Here is a 23,175-nt window from a genome sequence, read left to right as displayed (position 1 = left end):
CTCTATAAATCCTGTGCTGCCAGGAAGGGGAGCAGCAGTCTGAAGGCAGACGGGGTATTTTGTTTCAGACAAAATCAGAAACAGATGAGAGATGGGAGGCCTGATTCTCCTCCCTCTTGTTCTGGTTTTTTTGATAGTATAACTCCGTGACTCTAATGGAATTATTCCTGATTTAAACCAGTGTAAGCGAGAGGAGAACCAGACCCGCTGGATGGTTCAGGGATTCAACATGTGGTGCATCCATCGTGAACCACTGGAAAGAATACAGTATGGTTATAAATTGTATGCATAGCCCCAAAGGTAAAATTTCTATAGTGTGAGTGAGTGCAAGAGAGTCTTAACATCAGAGAGCACTTCTAAGGGAGTGGGAAATGGTTTACCCATTTTATCAAGGTTACTTCTATGGCACTAGCACCCACAATCTGCGTGTTGCCAGAGGAAGCCATATCCTGGCTGTGGGTTTGCAGTTTACAGTTGCGCAGGGGAAACGGAACCACAGCATGAGAGTAAAAGTGCTTCCAGTGAGGATGACATCTGCAGCACAGCAGGGGAAGGCAGGAAAGATTGGGCCTCCGTAGAGAATAGAACTCTGTTAGATAAAATCCAGTGTGGTTTTAAATCAGGATGGAAACAGATTCACAACTTCTAGCATTGGGCTTCCATGTTTCTTGGCTGGCAGTCTTCTGCTGTCTGTTTTCTATGGCTGTGCCATCTGTGGCTCAGGAATGACACTCTTGTTAGGTGTTTTTCAGATAATTTCCCCTAATTCCATGTGGTGAGAAGGGCTTTTCGCTGATGGTGAAATTCACCCCTATGCAAGTATCTGGCACCAGGGCCATGCTGCACATGAGGGATCTAAGTGATGACAAGGCCTTGTACTGTTACTCTGGGAAGGGTAAATTTTGCCCCGTTTGAACTTCCACATAACTAATAGAATTGGTGCAGTCATCTTTTTTTCTTATAAAAGCAATAAACTATTAGTATGTAAATAACATACAAGTAATGGAAGAAGTTCATGCAAATTACATATGTTTATGTTGCATCTTAATTAGGGAAAATTCCAGGTTCATTTTTATTTGTCCACTTAAAAGTGTCCTGAGTGCCCACTGCATCTGGGCACTAGAGAGCTATAAATTAAACAGGCCTGTAAAAGCTACCCTCTTGGGGCAGCCAAATAAACCACCATGCATGAGATCAATAGCGATACTCAACTGCCAAGCTAAAAATAGCTCAGCAGTGACCGTTTGTAGTCAGAAACGGGCTGGGCTGAATAAGTGCATCTTGCGTGAAGTCCTAATGGGTGTGAAACTCTGACCATGGCAAACAGCAGGAGGAAGGGAGCAAGTTTCATGAGACAAAGACCTCTGTGCTTAGTGTCCCGCTGCTGGCTCTAGAAAGGTTGACCCTAGTCAATGGCACCAGAGTTCCCCAGCTGATTTCAACTGTTGTTTTGGGATGTTTTTCAAGTATCCACATCCCAAACTATTCAAGGCTTTAGGGATCTAAAAATAAAGCATGCAAATGCTTCACACTAGGGTGATTTTGCACAGATTTTCCTGTGGGGTGTTTTCAAAGTAGAATTTTGAAGGATGGACCAGAATTTTGTAGTCTCTCATTTGCCTTTTTCTTTCCTCCCACTCTGTGTGTAGGGGGGAGGACCAGAGGACTTCAGCAATCTCCCACCTGAGCAAAGAAGAAAGAAACTCCAGCAAAAGGTTGATGAGCTAAACAAAGACATTCAGAAGGAGATGGATCAAAGGTAGGCCTAACGATACAATAAAGAATTCGAGAAAGGCTTTCATTTAGCAGAACAGTAGTGTCTGAAACATCACTAGTAAGCTGTTTCTTTCACAAGCAACAAATAAGAACAAGATAGTAAGTCATGCTCTGTGAATCGCTATTTGATATGATGCTCTTGGAATAGAAGATGTAAAGGGCACTAGATGACTAAAAACAGCCAGGAGACGAGCTAAAATTCCCCTGTGGTCTAAGTTCTGAAGTTAATTGTCCTTCCCTGTAGGTCTAAATTAAACAAAAAGAGCAGAAGGAAGGGTTGCTCATTATCTATCCCACCCACTTTTGCAGTGCATTCCACCACTGCTGTATCAGGATACTAAGGCAAAAGCACAAAAATCTCAGTGACTTGGGTAGGTGGTGCCACCACAGACAGTTTTTCTTTCTGGCACGGTCTTTTTAAGTTGAGCAATCGTGTACTTCTGAGCCAGGCTGGAGGCGTAGATACTTTGTATTTGCCTCTGACTATGAATCAGCCCCAGTATTTACAGTATTTTAATACAGGATCCATCTCTCTTCAGTTAGCCAAACCACCATGTCTTTCAGGACTACTGAAATCACAGATCCCTCAGCACTGAGCAGGTGGCTTATTGTAAATATTATCAGGCCTGTGTACGGCAATCTTGGAAGCTTTCCATTTCTGGCATCTTGTTATTGCTCATGAGTTTAGGATTATAACAGAGATGGAAAACACTTCCTAGATTATCAAACACATTCCCCTGTAATGCAAGATATAGTCCTCCAATAGACGGAAAATCCAATATTAACCTAGTACTGTATAGTCACTTGAGACTTAGCCAAAAGCTTTTGTACTTTTTAGGCTTAGGAATCACATGCACTAGGGAGATTCCTAATAACACAATCTGTTATCCGCAGGGCTGTGTTGACAAAAGTGTGAGATTGTTCATCAGTGCCCATTTTAAAAGTCTCCGTGCTCTCCGGTGTCCATTTCCTGGAAGCAGAAGAGCTAATGATTCTTGCACTTTTGCAGATTTGTTATTAGGAGACTTCATTTGTTATCCTACTTGAGAAGCAAGCACTTCAAGTGACTCCATTTATATTGATCGGTTCTGGCCGCTTGTATTTGCAGCTTCCTATGTTCATTCACATCTTGGGCTAGGATTGGCCCTTTAATTGTGCCTTTTAACCAGTGTCGTTTTTGTTTTCACAAAAAAAGTGTTTAACTTTGATCTGATAACCCTGTTAAAAATCAGTCCACATCTTAGTTGTATAAGTTATGTGGGGATGTTAATTCCTATTTCATATCAGAAATCGGAAATAAGACAGGAGGCCTATAGGTAGCTGTTTACTTTTGTTTCACATATTCCCTTTATATAATACGGTAGCTATAGTTTTTCTCCTTGAATAGATTTCCCTTTCCCCTTAATTTTCTTTAATTGATTTCAGTGTCACCTAATATTAAGATCATACATGAAATCAGTGCAGAGTGAGGACTACATTAGACAGAGATATAAGATTGGTGAGCAAGGTACAGCAACAGTCAGAGACACACAGAATGAATAAAAAAAACCATGAGTTAAAATTTGAAATAATGCCCCTTAAGGCTCCAGTCACAGAACAATCCCACTTCCTTGCCACCCACTCCTTTTCCCAGTTTCTCCATGCACAAAGCAAAAGCAGACACAGGGCTGCCATTGTCAAAGATTTTGTGGGAACCTCTCAAATAAAAAGAGTTATAACTTGGATCGTGGGACTTTGATTCAAGTAATCCCTGGAGCAATGCTGAAGAATCACACCAGTAATGAGAACTCGGCTCATAAATCAACTCATTTCTGAATCCTAAAATGTTTCTTGTTCTGCAGAGAAAATCTCTTAAAATTCATCCTCAATCTGCCTCAGGTCAGGTGCAACACATTGCCATGAAAGTTGACTCTGCGGGACATGCCTTCTAGTTGAGCACAGGACAGCCATGTAGCGTGTTAATGTTGGCTTTGTGAGATCAGATTCCTGATATTGTGCTTCAAAAGCACCATCACTGAGATCCTAGGTATTTGGCACCTGAGTTGATATGAAATGTGTAGCCTTTAACACAATCTCAGAATGCGGCATAACTTAACTAGACATGGTGTCACATCATGACCTAAGGTCCATCTGTTGTACACTGTTACCAAGCCAAACGATCTGGATTTAGTTTTAGTCTGAACAGTGGAGCAATGTGAAATAAACTGATCAGCAGGGATCCTAGAAATCCATTTGCCCCTGAAAAATGCAAAAAAATGCAGAAGTTGTCTTTTTACAAAAAATCTTTAGTTTTTACATTTTGGGAAAAAATAAAAACATATACAGTAAAACCCACTGCCATCAGCGTGCACGCAGGAATATGGGAAATTGACGCTTCAGCTCCGGGCAGTGGGACTCGGGCCCCCAGCCCTGGGCGGCAGGGCGTGGGCTACAGATTTCATTTTAATTGTGGAAAAATGCAGATTTTTATGGGGTTTTTTTTATCAGAGAATTTTGGGGGTTTTATCATGGAAAACAAGGATTCCTGCTATCAGGAGCAAATTATGTTGCATATTCTTAAGATGAACACAATGCAGTAGGCAGAGCGAGAGTTTCTGGTTAGCACTCCATTCTGGTACTGGAATGCCCATATCCCAGTCTTTAGCCTATTCTCTAGGATGGCATTCAGCCCAGGATGTGGAGAGATGATATAAGCACTTCAATATGTCCATAAGACTGGGAAGATATTTATCTAGCGCAAGGTGGGCAAACTAATCTGGCCCTTGAGCTCCTACTGGGCAGTGGGGTCCGGGACTTTCCCCACTCCAGCCGAGGAGCAGGGTCGGGGGCTTGCCCTACTCCGCACGGCTCCCAGAAGCAGTGGCATGTCCCCGCTTTGGCTCCTATGTGGAGGGGCAGCCAGGGGGCTTTGCATGGTGCCCCTACCCCAAGTGCCACCCCCACAGCTCCCATTGGCCACAGTTGTGGGCCAATGGGAGCTACGGGGGCAGCGCTTGGGGCAGGGGCAGCGTGCGGCACCCCCTGGCTGCCCTTCCGCATAGGAGCCAGAGCGGGGACATGCTGCTGCTTCCGGGAGTTGCTTGAGGTAAGCGCCGCCCGGAGCCTGCACCCCTCACCCCCTCCCGCACCCCAATCCCCAATTTTGCGAGCATTCGTGGCCCGCCATACAATTTCCATACCCAGATGTAGCCCTCAGAACAAAAAGTTTGCCCACCCCAATCTAGCGAGTTCAGAGGCCATTCTTTGCAGGTGGAGAGCTGTGGGTGTGAATGAAAGACAATTCCACATCTTGACTCTCCCTGTATCCTAACCCAAGAATACAGTCACCTTTCCTCAGATTAGTTGGATGCCCAATTCCCATTCATTTTCATCTAAATCTAATCCTGCCTGTTTACACTGGCTCAGTACCTTTCTTGTGCCACTCTTGGAAATGATTTGCTTGTAGAGCTAATTCTGCCACTTTAGTTACACTGAAAAAACCCCATGGGCTATTTGTGGAGTAAGGCTTAACGTGACAAAGGGTATGTCTTCACTAACCGCCGGATTGGCGGGCAGCGATCAATCCAGCGGGGATCAATTTATCGCGTCTAGCTTAGACGCGATAACTCGACCCCCGAGTGCTCTCCTTTCGACTCCTGTACTCCAGCGCCATGAGAGGTGCAGGCAGAGTCGACAGTGGAGCGGTAGCAGTCGACTCACCACGGTAAGTCGCCACAGTAAGTCGATCTAAGTACTACGACTTCAGCTACGTTATTCACGTAGCTGAAGGTGCGTAACTTAGATTGATCCCCCCACTAGGGTAGACCAGGGCTAAGTGTGGAAGAATCCCGCTTATATACAGTGAAGTGTCTCAAGTCTTACAAATTGTTGCTAAAGGCTATTCCCAGGTCTTGCAATGCCTGATAGTTTATAAACTCTCTTCCATGCAGACAACTTTGATACATTAAGGAGAGATCTTTAATTAGTAAATGGGTGGCACTAAACAAAACAAAAGCCCTGGCATAGTTTCTCCCCACACTTTGTTACACCTGTAGCCCGTTGTGCTTGAACCATAAACACAGAATGATTGCTCTGGAACTTTTTGGTTTCTCCAGAAGGATTTACACACCCAGCTGCTGCCTGACTTACTGGTGTTGCATTTTCCTTATTTCTCACAGAGATGCCTTAACAAAAATGAAAGATGTCTACATCAAGAACCCGCAGATGGGAGATGCAGCCAGTGTGGATCACAAATTAGCTGAACTGGGACAAAATATGGAAAAGTTGCGACTAGAGGCCCAGAAATTTGAGGTCTGGAAGGGGTTTAAGTACTAATGCACTTTCATGATGGTAGCTTTAAATAAATAGGCTCTGATTCAGGAAAACATTTAAGTGCATGCTTAACAGGGATGGATTTAAGTAAGTGCTTATAGTCAGGCAGTATTTAAATATGTTGTTGAAGTGGAGCCTTACAGCCACCTTTTAGCATAAATATGTCCTGGATCCTTCCTCTGTAGTTGTCAGCCAACTCGATTTTTCTGTAATTTGTCACAGAAAATGGCTTATGTAGATCAGGGGAATGCAGGAGAATGCCCTGAAATGCTCTGGTACTCTTGCATTTGCAACAATATCAGGTTTTAAATGCCTCTCCGAAGACATAGATACCAGGTGAGAGCTTGGAAAAACTCCACTTTATTCTTTTCACACCCGAAGGTGCGTTTTGCCAGTCTGATATCTGCTGATGGTAAAAACTGATGGGCACGAAAAGCTTCGTCTCCAGCCAACCCCCACCCAGATCTCGTGGGAATCCAAAACAGGATTAAAAAAATCAATCGTGAAACACATTATTGTCTAAGGAAGCTGCTATGGTAAATGTGAAGAGGATCTATGGACAGAGCTATCTAAATGTCTGAGAGCTGGACAGAAACCATGAGATGAAGCACATTTTAAGGAACAATCTCTGCTGTCCACAGAAAGCATTTTAAAGATACAAAGACTCTGGAGTATGACTAATAGTAGGAATAACTGAACCCATTATAAACAGAAACTATTGTAATTACACCAGAAGTAAGGACAGGGAAGGACTACATTCCATGCGCTATAGATTATGTTGTGGATTTAAACGCACACAGCCAATTAATTCTGGATGCTTGTCACATCTGTTTGCCTTACTCTCCATTGCTTGTGAGGCCCCTTTGAAAGCCGACAGCTTTTCCTTTCTTTCCAACTATTGTCCTTTTCCATTTGGCCAATAAGAGATATATTTTTGGTGCTTCTATGTTTCTGAAATTATCATGGCTTCCTTCTGTTTACCTCATTGTTCCTAGACCAGCAGCACTTCAGCCCAGCTCCAGTAAACTCCTGCTGCTAAGCCAGCAGGGGTGTGACTCATGCAGTGTTTTGAATCAGCCTATACATTTTTGGCAACATTACTATTTTTAAATATAGATTTAGAATGCAGAATCTACTCCCCTTCACCTCAGATGACAGCAGTTTGAAGCTAAATTTACGTGTGTTTATAGTAGTTGACAGTTTGCCTGTAGTTTGGTGGTTCAAGTGATAGGTATATCTCCCAAGGGGCAAAGTAAGAGCAAACTCTGTCCCTTGGCTATCTGGTGCATTAAAGAGGCATATGAAACCTGTTGCTTTCTGTTTGCAGGGTTGGCTGGCTGAAGTTGAAGGCAGGCTACCTGTGCGGACTGAACAGACCAGACGGCAGAGTGGAATGTATGACACCCAGAACACTTCAGCCGTCAGTAACTGTGCACAGGACCGGGAGAGGTACAGTATCTGTACAGAGCTGTCCAGACTAGCTTGCTAATTACTGTTCCACCTCCCTTGGTTTCATTAGCGACAAATTCTTCTTTACAAGGTGCTGCCGTTCTTCAACAATAGATGTGTAAATCTTGCATGCAACAAGCCTAATCCATGATGAGACTGCAAGCTGCCACTCTGAGAAAATAATTCCTTACTTTGATGCAGAAAATTCTAATTTGCCACAGCAAAAATTGGGGAAATGCAAAGAGAGTGAGTGTTTTCAAGGAATAATATTAACAGTTCTAAAGCCCCGTCTGGTTCTGTCACTTGCAAACATGCACACAGGGTAAAATTCATTCCTGTGCAGAGTTAGCACAAGACCTGTTGACCAGTCATGTCTCATTTAGGACATTAAGTGGGATGTAAGTGATTCGTAGGTGTCATGCTGGCCCTCTGAATAGATGTGAATTTCGCCCCTGCAAAGCAGATTGAAGACTGGGGCCACTTTCTGTACTGTTATGCCAGTGCAAATCCAGAGAACTCCCACTGACTTCTGTGGGGTTCCTCTGGATTTATATGCAAGAAGACAAAGATATTGTGTGGGATGGGTACCAGCTGCAACACTCTGGATGGAATCCCATCTTTTCCTAGTAAAGACCCCTCCAAACCTCTTGGGAATGGAAAATTGGACTGCAAATTTTGTGTGAGCTGGCTGTCTCAGGAAACTTCTAATCCTGGCTGCTCTGGAACTATTGCATGTCACTTGTTCAGTGCATATAATGTTTTCAGACATTACACACCACTATAGAGGTATCTCCTAATGGAAATAACCCTGAAAACTAGAAAGGGAAATATCCAGGTGCCCAAAAATTCTGGGAGTGCCCAAAATCCTAGGCCCATCTTCCAGTGTGCAAAGGATACTGAGCAATATACCCACCTTGTATTTCTGTTGGAACAGCCCTTCTGAACATGCAGCAAGCCCTTTTGCAGTAGCATAAAGAACTACTACGTTGGCCATTGTGAAAGGTAGGTGAGAGAGATGCATTTGAGAGGCCTTGGCAGGAGGAGTTGACTGAACTGACTTCCCCTATTGTGCTGGAAATGCAGTGACTGACAAAGGCACATTCTGACGATGTATCTAAATTACCAAGTTGACCCTAACTGCAGCCACTCACTGGCCTTCAGCTTTCCGCAGCTGAGTATTTCCGGCAGGTGCATGTTCCTTGTCACACTGCTCCTGAGGCTGGTTGCTATAGTTGCCGTATATTTTCCTTTCTTGAGCAGCCCAGATGGCAGTTACACAGAGGAGCAAAGTCAAGAGAGTGAAATGAAGGTGCCAGTGACAGAGTTTGATGACGAGTTTGATGACGAAGAACCACTTCCAACCATAGGAACCTGTAAAGCTCTCTATACATTTGAAGGTACCACTAACCCTCTGCTTCCATTTCACTTCTTCTCTATTACTTATTTATATTACAAGTAGCCTCCAGAGGCCCCCGTTGTGCTATGCACTGTTCACATATAGAGTAAGAGACCGTTCCTGTCATGAAGAGCAGAAATGGATGTAACATGGTGGCTTGTCCTGCCAGAGCTGGAGGGCCTGGAGAGGGATCAGGTGATTCCCCTATAAAGAGCCTCTGGAAGCTGCAGCAAGGTGGGATGCTCAGGGGGAGCAGAGAATGCTAGAAGTGAGCAGGCTCCAGCAGAGTCCTGGGATTTGGAGCTAAGACTCCAGCAATTTTGGTGGTTGCAAAAGTTGATCCAAATTATTTCCCAAGCTCTTTGCAGAGTACTGGATAGTTTGTTGGGGAGAGTGGTATTAAATGAGCTGTTCAGCATACAAGGAATAGATTTTATGCAAGGATTATTTAATTTACAAGTACCATATTCAGCTGTAGACTAGATGAACAGACCCTCCTATCATTGCCAGACACAAGGGCTAGTAAATTTACTCTGCGTGTGGTAAATAAACATACTGGCCTTTAGCAGCTGCATCTCAGCACAATAACAGCAAAGGCTAAATATTCAATACTAATTAAAAGATATTCAGTGGAGGCCCAATTTCATGGCGCACTTGTGTCTACTTGTTGATTTGTACTGAAATTTTCTAATACAGGTCTGATGTCAGGGTCGCATTCTTCTGGTTCTTTGAATACATGCTGTTCTCTCCCAATTATTGCTGTCTTATTCATGCTGCTCATGCTTAAAGGAGGGTATATTTCAGTACCATTGCTGAGTTTGCCACAATCGGGTCTGTATGTTCTCCTGTGGACAGGAAATCCTAAACTACTGTATACTCTGTATCTCAGGTCAGAATGAAGGCACAATTTCAGTAACAGAAGGTGAAATGCTCTATGTAATAGAGGAAGACAAAGGCGATGGGTGGACGCGAATCCGGAGGAATGAAGATGAGGAAGGTTATGTCCCGACATCCTATGTCGAAGTCTATTTGGACAAAAATGCCAAAGGTGCTATGACTTACATTTAATATCCTTTTTATTACTTTGCTTGCTTTCACAGGGACATCCCACCCTGAAACTGTTCTATGATGCAGATGGAGCCTTTTAAAGGACTACATAATGCCACAAAGTGCATTATTTCATACTCTTAACTAACAGACTCCTATGACTTTATACACTGTGATTTAGATTGGTCCGATAAGAAGATACTGAGTGGGATAAAACTGTTACAATAGGGGGATACCCAGCCTTCTCTCGCTGAGCCAGCCTTCCGTGGATAGAGCTCAGTTCCTGCCAATATACCACCCAGTTCAAGGTGGGGAATATAAGGCCATTCTGAGTAACTGTGTGTCTTCTCTAGCTATCCAGCTGATACTTCATAGTGACGTTTCAGCCATAGTCAGGAGTATGCTATTTGTTGCAAACTGACTCTGTGAAATGTTATACATAAAATAATTAGGGTGCTGTTTGTCTTTCAATGTGGCAGCTTTTCAGAGCCTAATCTACTCTCTGTGGGCCATGTAAATGGAGGCAGGGATAATAATTTAGTTTGTTAGTATTTATGGGAAGGAGAAGCGTGTCTATCGAAAATGTAACCACAAAATACCCCACCATCCTTGGTAGATCAAGAGAATGGTGGTATTCACTCGAATTCCCCTCTCCATCGTTGCAGTTCAGAAAATTCTCTTTCAGGCATATGTTGTTACTACCGATGCACGGCACAGTTAGCTATTTCATCCTCTGCTCCACGTACAATCAATGGAATATTTCAGAGCCTGGATTCATGCCTTTTGTTGTTCTGTTTCCCTTGTCGCTATTTACCCCTCATGACTGAGCGTCTGTGTTGTGTAAGTGAAAAGCATGTGCATGTAATCAGGGTATGTGTCTGCTGCTCCCTGCAAGTATCTCCCTGCTGATCGAGTCCAGTGAGCAAACAAAGAGGTTCCATCGCTGCGGGAGTGACATCCTGTTTCAAATCAGGAAGATTTTGAAGTTCACTGTTAAATAGTGCATGGATTTTTCAATCATTTAATCCTGCAAGTTGTCATCTTCTTTCATAGAGTCTAAGCATTCTCTGTGCACCAAGTCTTTTTGTCCCTTTTAAAAGGAAGATGTAACTGTCATGCTGGACTTCACGCAATAGAAATAGAGACGCTTCCTGCACAAAATCACACAACTTTATTAATTCACTTTTCTTTGGTTCAATATTAAGCAATGCAGTACCATGCATGTCCTTTTGAAATGACAGCCTGGATTATTGTTTGATCTTTCCATAATCCAGAGGTCTTCTGTTTGCACTGGCAAAGATAGGATCAGTTGGATCCCTTCCTTCGCCAAGATAGTCTGTGCGGGAAAACTCAGCATCCTGGATCTTCTCATTACCCTTGTAAAGTGGTATACAACTGAATGAAAGTACTGCCTACTCCATATATAGGGAAGGGCAGAAAGCTCAGCATCAGATATTCCATCATTACCCTTGTGCTGTCTGGTATGGAGACTACCTGCAAGCAGTGCCTGCTCCATGCACAGTGGTCATTGCAAGTCCAGGCTTAATTTTTGCAAAATTCCCTGTTGTCCAACAGGGCCAACAGAAACTGATAAGTTACTACATTTAAAAAACCCACCTTGAAATAGCAATTGTTCACCCCTCCCCTTGAATACTCTGACATGCGTAGACATCAGCAGAGCAGTTTGTGAAGTCAGCTGCTCAGGAGCAGAGCAGCAGGCTTGGTGGGATATGCCTCAGAGCATAACTATGTGTCTAAGGGCAGGGTGAAACACCTATATTGACTGAAACCAGCAAAAGCAAGAACCTTGTTAATAAAGGCTGCCACTTTGTCCTTAGCTCACCCCAATGTATGAGGCTATTGAAGGGATCCCCCGGTCCTAGGACACAGTTGGCACCTAGCAAAGGATCTAGTACACTGGTGGCATTGTGCAAATAGTAATAATAACCCTGTATCATCTTGCATATCATGTGTGCAGTGTGCTACACAGGAATTAGCCCATGGCCATTTGTTTGACTCAAATTTTTTAAGTTTCCTTGTTTTTTTTTTCTAATGATCTTTGAGTGTTTTCTGTAAAGAAAATAGACATGCAGTTTCAATAAATAAACAGTACAAAGTCATGTGCAGATAAACAAGCTGTAATATGCAGTAAAAGTACAATTTAAGGCCCATATCCTCAGAGACATTTAAGCTTCTAACATCCAGTGGTTTCAATGGAAGTCAGGAGCCTAAACACCTTGGAGGATCTGGGCTTAATTCATTTCCTTGATTTGGTTAAAATCTATAAAAAGAACCTCCCCTTAAAAATGGTTGTTAAGATATCAAACTTAAGTGTTTCAAGGAACTTTCAGTAGGTTTAAAAAACAAAGCAGGCCCACTAGACTTGGGGTAATATCTCATTTGGATCTGATACTATATCAGTGGAAGCATTTGCATTTGTCCATTGAAGAAGAATTAAAATGAAAAATACAACTGACCCATAAACTAAAGTCCTTACAAGTTTTTGCAGCATTTTTCTTCTTGTGCATAAGGCGAATGGGTAGCAAATACCTCTAAATGTTAGTTAAAGTGAAATTAGGCTGATTTCACACCAAATGAGTAAATTTTGTTACACCTACAGCTAACAGACTGGGAACCTGAAAAAGGCCCAATTCTGTGACCCTTACACAAATAGCCCCATTGAACTCAATGGGACTGCTCGTGTGAGTAAGGGCTATTTACTAAGTTTAAAATGGTAGCCAGCAAAAGAAAGTTGAGCAAACCGTATGTCAAAAAGAACAGTAATGTTTATCTTGTTTGCTTTTTCCAGATGTGTACACATCACTTCAGAAAATCCCTGAGTAGGTTTGCATAGGCCTGTTCTCCTTTTGTTCTGCTGATTTGATTCTTCAATTATTTTAAGAGGTGTATTTCAGATGGTTTTCTTTAAAAGAGATGAATGCACGTGCCCTGTCAATGAATGACCATTTGTTAGGTACAGTTCATTCAGCCCTTGAAACTAAAGGCTCATCGTTTCCAGTGAGGGTTTTGGCTCAGTTCTGTGGAATAGTTGTAGACAATATTCCTATCCCTCTGTAATATAATTTAAAAGAATGATACACAGTAATCCATTTTCCTTGTGGTGCACACATGCAGCTTCCGTTAATGCTAGATACTTACATATGCAAACTAGGAATTGAATATATTGGCTATAAACCCCCATGTTTCAGGGATTCTTATTGGTGGGTCAGGAATAAAATTCCTCTTTTGGAAGGTTATCCTGTAACTGCCTGCTGCAGGGTTTCTTGCACCTTCTTCTGAAGTATCTGGAGCTATTGGATACTAGACTAGTAGGACCTCTGGTCTGATCCAGTCTGGCAATTCCTGCATTTTTAGAAATTGTACCTCCTAGTCCACTTAGGAGCAAAACTGTCTTTCTCTGAGTAATGCTGTGAGATAAAGATTGATAATCAAAAGAAGTTATATAAAATTACCCTCTTAATATTAGAGTAATTTCCTGCTGCTCCCAACAAACATGCCCTGTTCACTTCCTCTAGAAATATTGGCTGTTTGAATGACACACAATGAACAGAGCCTGTTTCAGAGGTTTTATTTCTTGAAACAAATGCTGGGGCCACAGTCTGATTAGTATTTCAGTCGCCTTGCTACTGTTGGTTCCATTCTCCCCACTGTATGTATATAAATCGATCGACAGCTCTAGGAGTCTGGCTTGGTTGCAGCTCTGCTGTTTGTTCACCACAACTGTAACCCAGGTTCTTGATTTTTTTTTTTTTTTTTTTAACCACGCCGAGGCGCTTTTTATCTAGGCTATACAATATGATTTCTTAACGCTTGCCAAAATATTTAGGAGACAGTAATTATGAACCAGATTATAACATCTTTTTTAGTTTAATTCCTTTTGTTAAATATATGTCCATAGTGCTCCCCATAAAAAGAATAATTTGTATATAATGTAATATAATAACTAAAGGTACTTGAATTTTGATTTTTATATATATATATATTAAAAGCGGTTTTATTTGCTGTTCTATTGTTTAACCCAATCTTTGTTTTGATAACCATTGAGTAAGACAAAATCTTGTTAAGTCGATAACTTTTTTGTGTGTTTCCTGCTGCCTGCTTCTGATGGGACTTTTATAGAAACTTCTGTTCTGTGTTAAAGTTTGTTACATCTGGTCAATATGATTGTTCCTTTTCTATTCTTATTCTTTAAAGAAAACTCATCTACTGGGTGAGGGTCTCTCCCCGTAGTTAGCTGTACTATCATCTCTTCCTCTAATAAACATATTTTCTCATTCTTGTGGGGTTTTCTAATGATTATTCACATAAGCGGATTACCTGCTCTGATGCAAAACAAATGGTCCAAACCCTCCCTTTGTCTACTGCTGACTCAGAAAAGCACTTCATTAACAGTAAGGATGTGATTACATTTTAAGAAAGAGCTCACACTGCAGTGTGGTTAATATGTTACCTTTCTCTTCTTCTTTTTCCTTTTCTTTATGAAAATTAGAGACAGCCCTGAACCATAATTTCAAATTCAAATGTGCTCCCATATATGGGGGAATTCATCCTTTGTCCTTCCGTCTAATGGGCCAAACCAAAAACCCTGAAACAGAACACCCTTGAACTTTGGGGACAATTTGGGTCTGGGCCAGAAGTATGTGCTTACAAGAATGTAACTTCCCATATGTTTATGAGCTAGGAATGTTTACATCCCTCCTGTTTCTTTCTTGACTTCCCATCAAGATGAAGGGTCTTCATTGTTTATTACTTGATGAACAATCAGCTTTCTTTGGATGAGTGTATTCTAATCACTGCAAAATGCCTTACCCAGATATAAAAATGTTTACCCTGATAGCCTTCCCCAGTAGTTTATTGTCACTGGGAGCTGTAGTCTGACCAAATCCACCCACTGGTTCCCTGCAGATATAAGAAGCTAATTGTTTCATCTGGTGTAAACAATTCAGATTCCCATTGGTGGGGAACCATTCTTGAATTTTGCACCCTGCATGGTCACCAGAGGAGAGCTGTGCTCAAGGTGAAGTTCTTGCCTGACGGTGGGGATCACCGGGGGCCGAGTTACTTTCATTTTCAAGGAGAAAATACACTTCATGGTGGCTGACCCTGAACAAGGAGGGTTGCTTCTGGCCAAAGGGAATCCCTGACTTAGAACTGCTCTTAACCCTTTCATGATGCAGTCTGATAAACGCTCGTGGTGCTGTCTTTCCCCTTTAACCTCCCCCAAGCAGTGCCACACTCAGGCGAGCCCTTCCTCCTGCCTCTTTCTAACCCAAGTCTCTTTCTTTTTGTCTCTTATGTTTTAGATTCCTAAAGGTGTTTGTGCTGGTGCAAGAACCTGGGGCGAGCTTGTCACAGAAGGAGAAACAAATGGTCTGTTTACCCCGCAGGCAGTTAAAATTCACCCACATAAACAGACTCCTGGTCTGGTCTGGAGGTAGCACTTGAAAAAACTGAAATCTAAATTCCATCCCAACATTACTCAGCCGCTTGCTCTTTTTTATGGCATGTTACTTGTGGCTCAGACTAACTTATTGACGTTCCCCGTTGTTCTGCCAACTGGGCATTGCTCTTCCGTAGAGCATAAACAACAAACCTCACCCACCCCACCACCACCACCTTCCCCACAACCAGACAGAAATGGCTGGCTGCACTTGGATGCAAAGGGTAACCAGAGAATCCCATGCATGTGCTAGTTGGGATTCTATCCTCCTGTGGCCCTCAGTCCATCTGACTGTATGCACTGGTCCATCAGCATTTCACATGGTGCCTTTAGCGCTAATCCTGCAGGTAGGCTCATCAGACAGCTAGGGAAAGAGGTACATACAAGTGGAAAGCCAGTTACAGGAACAATATGACAGCAGCTGGACTGACCCCTGAATTTGATTGTTAAATTTTACACACCCATTAGTCAATATTACACCTTCCCCAAAAGGTCCCAAATGTCAATCAGCTTTTTTACTTTTTAAAAATGGCTGGTGCTCCCTCAAAGAGTTCAATCCCCATTGGCTTTGCTGTGTCCTGCCAGCCTAGCAACTCGTGAATGTATGCTTGCTTTCCGGCTCACTTTCACACACAAACACACACAAAGGCATTTTGGTTTGAAGCCACCTTTCCCCCATCACCAAGACCTCCATTTGAATCTTGTTTCAGCCTGCATGCTCGCCCTGTCGCCTTGCCTGCGCATACCTTCCTAACGGTCACATCACTTTGCAGCTCATTGTTCTTAATCTCTTTCCAGTTTTTTAGCATTTCAGACCTGCCTTCTCCTTTTGCATGAGCTCCTGTGCACTCTCATCAGTGTGTTTGAACAGCAGAAATTGCATTTAAAAAAAAAAAAAAAACAACCCTGCATTTCCCTCCCCTCCTCCCTCTTGCCACAGACTGGACCTTTGCTCAGGCATTTCAGACAGGAATTCGGACTTATCCATCATCAAGTATCAACCATCCTGTTGTCCTGTGATCTTATTTAAAGGAGAAACATTTTGATGGCGGTGCTGTACCTTGTCCCCAATCTAGTGCAGAGGAAGTTATGCTGCTTCCAAATATCAAGTGATCTGGAGCTAAACTCCCTAGAGAGGGGTTAGATTGCTTTCTAAGCTCCTAAAACTATGAGCTTCTCGCGCTCCTCCTCCCAAAATCTTCACATTACTAGGCTAGTGCAGTAATCATATACCTCCTCAAACCTTGTCTAACAGCAGCCAGTGGGTAATAAGAACAGCTTTCCAAGGCCTGTCTGAGTAGTTGGGGAGAATCCCCAGCTCTTTAGAAATATCCTGGATTTTTTGTAAAAGGCTCAGAATAAGAGAGAATTCAAATGGATGCCATCATGGCTAGTGGCTCTAAAATGAGCCTGTCAGTTTTGGTTTGCAGGCAGGCCTGTGCGTGTTGTAATGCTGTCCCCTGTCCTTGTAGGCAGGGACAATATTAAAATATAGCATCCAAGAATTGTTCACTCTTTATGTAGGGTATCACCTAGCTCTTCCCATCTTAGGATGAGGTCGTTGTCTTTAAGGTAGGTTAAATGCTGTGTTCACAACTTGGTCCCTCTTAAAATAATAATAAAAAAACCTTATATTTTTAATAGCAGAGAGTCCTTCACTTCTACAGTTGTTAATGCTTCATCATGCTTAATAACTATAAGCCTCAGCAAGCAAGAAGACACTTTTTTTTGGAATCAAGTTAACATAGATCAGGAGGCTGCATTGTCTAAGCAGATGGTACAAACTCAGAAACCTCTGAAGCCCTTCAGCTGCAATCTGTTATCACAGTCTGAAGGGTCAAAATCAGCTAAACTGCCATCCATACCACCGCTGTTACTGTCTTCGCTTAGCTCTTTAGATCCACAAGCCTTCGATACCAGAATAAAATCCACCACGTACACAGTTTGCTCTTATAACTTCATATGCAGAACTGTGACGTACCTGTGTGAGGATTCTGTTGCATTTTCAAGATCAGCATATCTCCTATCGGGATCTAAATGGTTAAGCAGCCAACAGGCGTGCAAATATCTACAAATATTTTTAGCTGCAGTATTTATTCCTTTGTGTCTGATGCACTGTTGAATCAGCAGCTAGATCAGCTGACTTTCACCCTTTTTTGTGCCATCTATGTAAAAATGAGAGTTTTCTTTTATATATTTAATCTAGGTGGACAGTATATTATTGTCAGCCTCTGTGGAACATTTGAACTATTCCAATGTCAGTGTTGCTACATAGTGCTTTAGAAGGAGCATTAGCTTTGCCCATGCCAACTGATTTTCTTTGAAAGGGATATATTAGAAGACCATCTGTGGAGTTTTTATAAACCTGCTGCCCCATTTCAAAAAGCCTGGACCTTAAAACTGCTAAACCCAGGGTTGTGAGTTCAATCCTTGTAGGGGGGCCATTTAGGGATCTGGGACAAAAATTGGGGATTGGTCCTGCTTTGAGCAGGGGGTTGGACTAGATGACCTCCTGAGGTCCCTTCCAACCCTGATATTCTATGATCTGATGAGAAGGAAACAATTACCACCAGCCAGGTACTATAGTTTAGATCTTTCTTCTGCTGTGTGTATTCAGCATTAGAAGTAGGTAAGGGATAGAGTTTAACTTTAAAAACAAACAACTGAGACAGACTAAACATATGACTTATATAGTGTGGTTGTAGCTGTGTTGGTCCCAGGATATTAGACATAGGTGGGTGAACAAAAGCTCCATGTAAGCTTGAAAGCTTGTCTGTCCAATAAAAGCTATTACCTCACCCACCTTGTCTTGCTAAACACATGACTGGTTTATAAAAACTTTGCTTGAATTTACTAAGCTCACACAGAAAAAGTGTGATTGAACACTCTATGAAATGGAATCTCACCGTTGTCCCCAGCAAAAGTGTTTCTAATACCCTTTCTTAACATCTGTAAATACAGAAGAAAAGAAACATATCCACTGATACTGAAAGTTGTGTTTAATGCTGAGTATTTTTCAAAAGTTCTTTTTGGTTTGATGCATATTGATTCTTTTTTTTTTCCTGCTTGAAGTGTCAAAAGACTTAAAAGAAGCCAAATTATATTTTAACATGATGCTGAGCACTTTTTTAATTTGTGTGTGTGTGTGTGCGCGCGTATGTGTTTGCGCACTGAATTCTAGCTCTTGGTGGCATCTCAGTGTTGTGATTTCCTTGCCAATGTAAAAGATTCTGGTGTTGCCCATTCATTTCTGGAGACAGAATTCAAGCAAATAAAGTGCTTCCATTGGAAAGCGAATATTGACCTTGTAACCATGAATGAAAAGTCATCTACATATTTAAATAAACCTTTAATTCCAGACATGCTATTTCATTTAACCCTCTTAATCATGTAGGGGATGCAAGCAAAGCTGTCCTAAGTGTTTCACAAAAAAGGGTCTATACCCACCTGGCCACTCACTGCTGCTATAATTGGCCGGGCTATTCTATCTGTAGTGACACATCTGCCATTACCGCATGCACCTGCAGATGGGAACTCCACTTTGTGTTACTTCACAATGTAACCAAATATAAATCACAAGCTTGGAACTCTGCCTATTTCTTCTTCCTCCGCATTCTCAGTGAATTGCTGGATGCTTTCTAATTTTTATATTCAACGGCAACATGTCTTGGCAAATGAGGAGAAACAAATCTGTTTGAGTGTGATGTTTGTGTCTAGTTGCTGTAATCCGTGGGATGGTGAAGGAACACTTTTACTCATGGTACTTGAATTTTTACATCACACGGGGGGGTTTAGGCACCATTTGGCATTTAATTGTGCTGACAGCAGGAAGAACATTGCCTAGGATGAAGATGGCTTAAATGTTTTCTTTCCAGTGGGTCAGCTGGAGAAGCTGATACTTTGTCAAACTTTTACCTTTTGGGCTGGAATTTGTATAGCTATCAGTCTTAGAATGGGGATTTTGGGAAGCTTGCAGAAACCGTTCAGTCATTTGAGAAGAGGAAAACTACAGTTATGCTGGTTGGAAAAATGTTTGTTTGCATACCTCTTTTTTTTTTTTTTTTAAGTGGCAGATGCTGAGAACTTCATAGACTCATAGACTTTAAGGTCAGCAGGGACCATTATGATCGTCTAGTCTGACCTCCTGCACAACGCAGGCCACAGAATCTCACCCACCCATTCCTGTAACAAACCCCTGACCTATGTCTGAGCTACTGAAGTCCTCAAATCATGGTTTAAAGACTTCAAGGTGCAGAGAATCCTCCAGCAAGTGACCCGTGTCCCACGCTACAGAGGAAGGCGAAAAACCCCCAGGGCCTCTTGCCAATCTGCCCTGGAAGAAAATTCCTTCCCGACCCCAAGTATGGCGATCAGCTAAACCCTGAGCATGTGGGCAAGACTCACCAGCCAGACACCCAGGAAAGAATTCTCTGGAGTAACTCAGATCCCACCCCATCTAACATCCCATCACAGGTCATTGGGCGTATTTACCGCTAATAGTCAAAGATCAATTAATTGGCAAAATTAGGCTATCCCATCATACTTGAAATTCGACAGGGACAGATGTTTAAAGGTATGAGGTGTGGCTACACTGAGCCTTGCAATACCAACCTGATTTAGGAGCCTACATCTCATTTCCAAAATTTCAACTCCTGAAGCAGTTAGGTGCGACCATGCCCGAATACCTTTAAAAATCTGGCCCATAGGCACTGAGGCATAGCTGTGCCTTTCAGCGGCTCAGTGAAAAGTCTGGTTGATTTAACTGCTTTGAAGGTCTGGAAAAGGTACTTTGCACATGAACACTAGTTTATATACAACAGAACTAAACTTGTCACTGCTCTGCTGCCATAGCCCGTGCATCTGTAACTGTATGGACATTGCCACTGAATGGAGGATCTCTCAGCGCTGAATTTGCACATGTGGGAAAGAAGGGTGAGTGGAATAGTTTTATGATGTGAGTATTTATGGGATAGAAATTGGACTGGTGTAAGTGGACGCAAGCAGGAATCCAATCTCAGGCCCCAGCTGCCCTTGCCTCTTTGTGTACGGTACGATCCGTCACATGGTAGAATTTTTGATCATTTTCCTTTTAAAAACGAAATTCCATCCAAAAACCATTAAGCCTGTTATGGCTGCAAAGTGACTCAAAAATCTGGATATTTCTACACTGCCTGTGCATCTTTAACTCTGCCCACTTGTGCAGCTACATTGCTGTGCACGCTTCATTTGCACAAGCAGAGCGTATTTTTCCCCATAAAAGCCCTGGCCTCATTCCATGCACAGGTTGGATGGTAAATAAAGCTGGGTCCAGAAAGGTGCTGCCTTATTCACTCTAGAATTTGAATGGGGTATAATGGATGAGATGGAGGTGAGGCGTTAAGTGGCAGGAGTCCACAGGGCCCCTGCCTTACTGAATTCAGAGCTTGCATGGTGCACAGGAGAGAAGAGAAGGGAGGCCAATACGTGAGGATAAAAAATACCAAAAAAATAAAAATAAAGCTGCTGCACTAACAGCACATTCATGAGTCACACTGAATAAGGAAGAGGGGCCTGTGCTGACATGAAGATGGTCTTGTAATGCATACACATCAGGGGCAGAGTTAAGGGTGCATGAGTACAAACCAGCTCTTGATTTACAAACTTCACATTTTAATGACTTTTGTATGGAAGGAGCTAGTGGAAACGGCAATAATGTGTTCAAGGTAGGATCACTCCACCCTCTTAACTTCTTTTTGAAGATGAGCTCAGCTGCTGGTAACTAGAAAATGATCTTCTAGCTTCTGGACTGCTGGTTCCCCCTTCTGCAAGTAGTTTCTCTATCACTGCTTCAGAGAAACAGCCTTGAATTTAAGATGTTAACCTCTGTTACTGTACAAAACACAGGGCAGTGCATGCTAGGTCTCTGTACAGGGAATGTAAGAGCAGGGATGACTAGCCCCTGAATAGAGAGAGGAGAAATCTCCCACAACTATGTGGTAGCAAATATTTATGCCTGATGTAAAGCAGCAGTATTTCTGGCAATTGTGAATGCTGCCATCTGCTGGTGAATTAAAGGTTGGGCTACACAGGCCACCCCAGCTGACTTTGCAACGCTTGTGGCCTTTCAGCTGTAGCCCGGATCAAGTTGTCTACTTTAAGATTTTCCTTGGCTTGAGGATACCAGCCTGAAACATCCTTTGCTCCTGTTTCCTCCTCATAACTTGAATCTGCTACTACTCACTGCATCATTCACCATAAAATTGAGTAGCTCCTTGCAGGCTTTCCATTACCGCTGCCACTCGCCCCTGTGCACTGAAATCAACCTCCTCCAGGAGCCAAGGAGCTTTGCTATTACATAGCTCACATGCAGAGCGAAGCTGAGTAGCAGCATCGGGCTCATCGTTGCAAACGGAGGAGGGAGTAATAGCATCTGCCCAACGCAGCCAGCTGTTGACTTTTTTTTTTTTTAAGAGTCCAGATCTTTATTTACAGCTGGACTCCTCTGTTACTTTTAGAAGTTCAGCTGTTTCTGTTGGTCAGCAGCACTAAGGAGCCCTGGCCAACCAGAGGTCAGTGATATTTATTTATCATCATCATCCAGTAGATAGGGTCAGGTGCTGTCAACAAGAGACCATAAAACCACAGTGGCTGTTCTTACAGCCAGGAATGTGGAAGGCAGCAGGAAGGAATGGTCAGAGCTGCACCTTTGTTCTCCTTCATTATTAGAGAAATGGAGCAAGGGTCATAGTGAGGACCTGAAAAGGCACAGAGCTGAAGCCAAGCTACAAGCAGAGCAATAAACAATAGTCACACATTTAAAGATCCTCTTTTATTTTCATAGGCTGAATAGCACCAGGAAGGCATTGGACAGGGAGCATGTGTGTGGGGGAGGCGTTGCAGCTGCTAATGATGGGCTAAAAACTGCCTCTAGAAAGCCTTGCCACTTAGCAGCAGAGAGGATGGGTTTGTTACCCTGTTTAATACACGCGGGTAAGAGCCAGGAAAGAAGAAACATCACATCAGCTGACTGGAGAGCTTTTAATGGAAGGGCTGTTAGTCCATACAGTAAATGAACAGAGCCTTCTCTTTAACCTCACCTTGCGCAGGCCGCACTGAATTGGATAGCAGGAAAAAACGGGGAAGACTGTCTAGCAAGAGGGGGAACTGGCCATGAGGAAAGTCAGAGTGGTTTGGATCAAATGGACAAACCGTGTTACGCTGAGGAACAGCTCCGCTACAGGTAGCAGTGACGGCTTTGGCCCAATAATTTTTCAGATACCTGCTACAAGAGTATCAGAACTTTGATCACACACCAGGTCCAAAGTCAAGGATGGCTGCACAACGTAGCTTTGAGTTTTCTTATAAGTAGGAAGTGTAAGGGTTTTGTTCACGCAACAATAGAGTTGTTTGTCTAGAAACAATCTAATCACGAGAAAGGGAAATACATTCTGATTACATCTTTTAGAATGTCACAAACTGTCTAGTAATGTTAGCAACTACAGAATAAAGTTCATTTTCTGGTTATGAGTTTTGGAAGGGTGGCTGAGAGTTGGAAGACAAAAAGCTGTGTTTTTTCCTTACCAACTACACACTAGATCCAGTTATTAGGACACTTCTGGCTCAAGCAAGTTCAGCAGTTTTACTTTTGATTAGTGCTACTCTAAAGTGAAAACAACATATTTGAGCCATTCAAGTTTACCGCTAAGACGAGCAGACACAGGCTGGCGGTACCACAATGCTTATGTAGACTAGATCC

At 42.6% G+C, this 23,175-nt stretch overlaps 1 protein-coding gene across 29 annotated transcripts in view; it reads left to right on the top strand.

The window, feature by feature from the left end:
* The window catches only part of FNBP1 (formin binding protein 1), a 148,584-nt gene extending 129,786 nt beyond the window's left edge, over nt 1-18,798 (top strand). For 10 of the 29 annotated variants that reach the window (XM_037879325.2, XM_037879339.2, XM_043530225.1 and 7 more), the window contains 5 exons: nt 1,650-1,759; nt 5,934-6,066; nt 7,415-7,536; nt 8,794-8,933; nt 9,822-10,745. In XM_037879325.2, the coding sequence (XP_037735253.1) occupies nt 1,650-1,759; nt 5,934-6,066; nt 7,415-7,536; nt 8,794-8,933; nt 9,822-10,000 (684 nt within the window). In that variant the 3' untranslated portion in view covers nt 10,001-10,745. Of the gene's footprint in view, nt 1-1,649; nt 1,760-5,933; nt 6,067-7,414; nt 7,537-8,793; nt 8,934-9,821; nt 10,746-15,303 lie in introns of those variants that run through there. The other 19 variants (XM_043530232.1, XM_043530221.1, XM_037879340.2 and 16 more) reach the window with 3 other exon arrangements.
* Nucleotides 18,799-23,175: the final 4,377 nt, after the last annotated feature.

Source organism: Chelonia mydas, chromosome 16 (assembly GCF_015237465.2).
Source record: "Chelonia mydas isolate rCheMyd1 chromosome 16, rCheMyd1.pri.v2, whole genome shotgun sequence".
Lineage (NCBI taxonomy): Eukaryota > Metazoa > Chordata > Testudines > Cheloniidae > Chelonia > Chelonia mydas.
The sequence above is the reverse complement of the archived record's forward strand: the minus strand, read 5'-3'. Positions and strand labels throughout refer to the sequence as shown.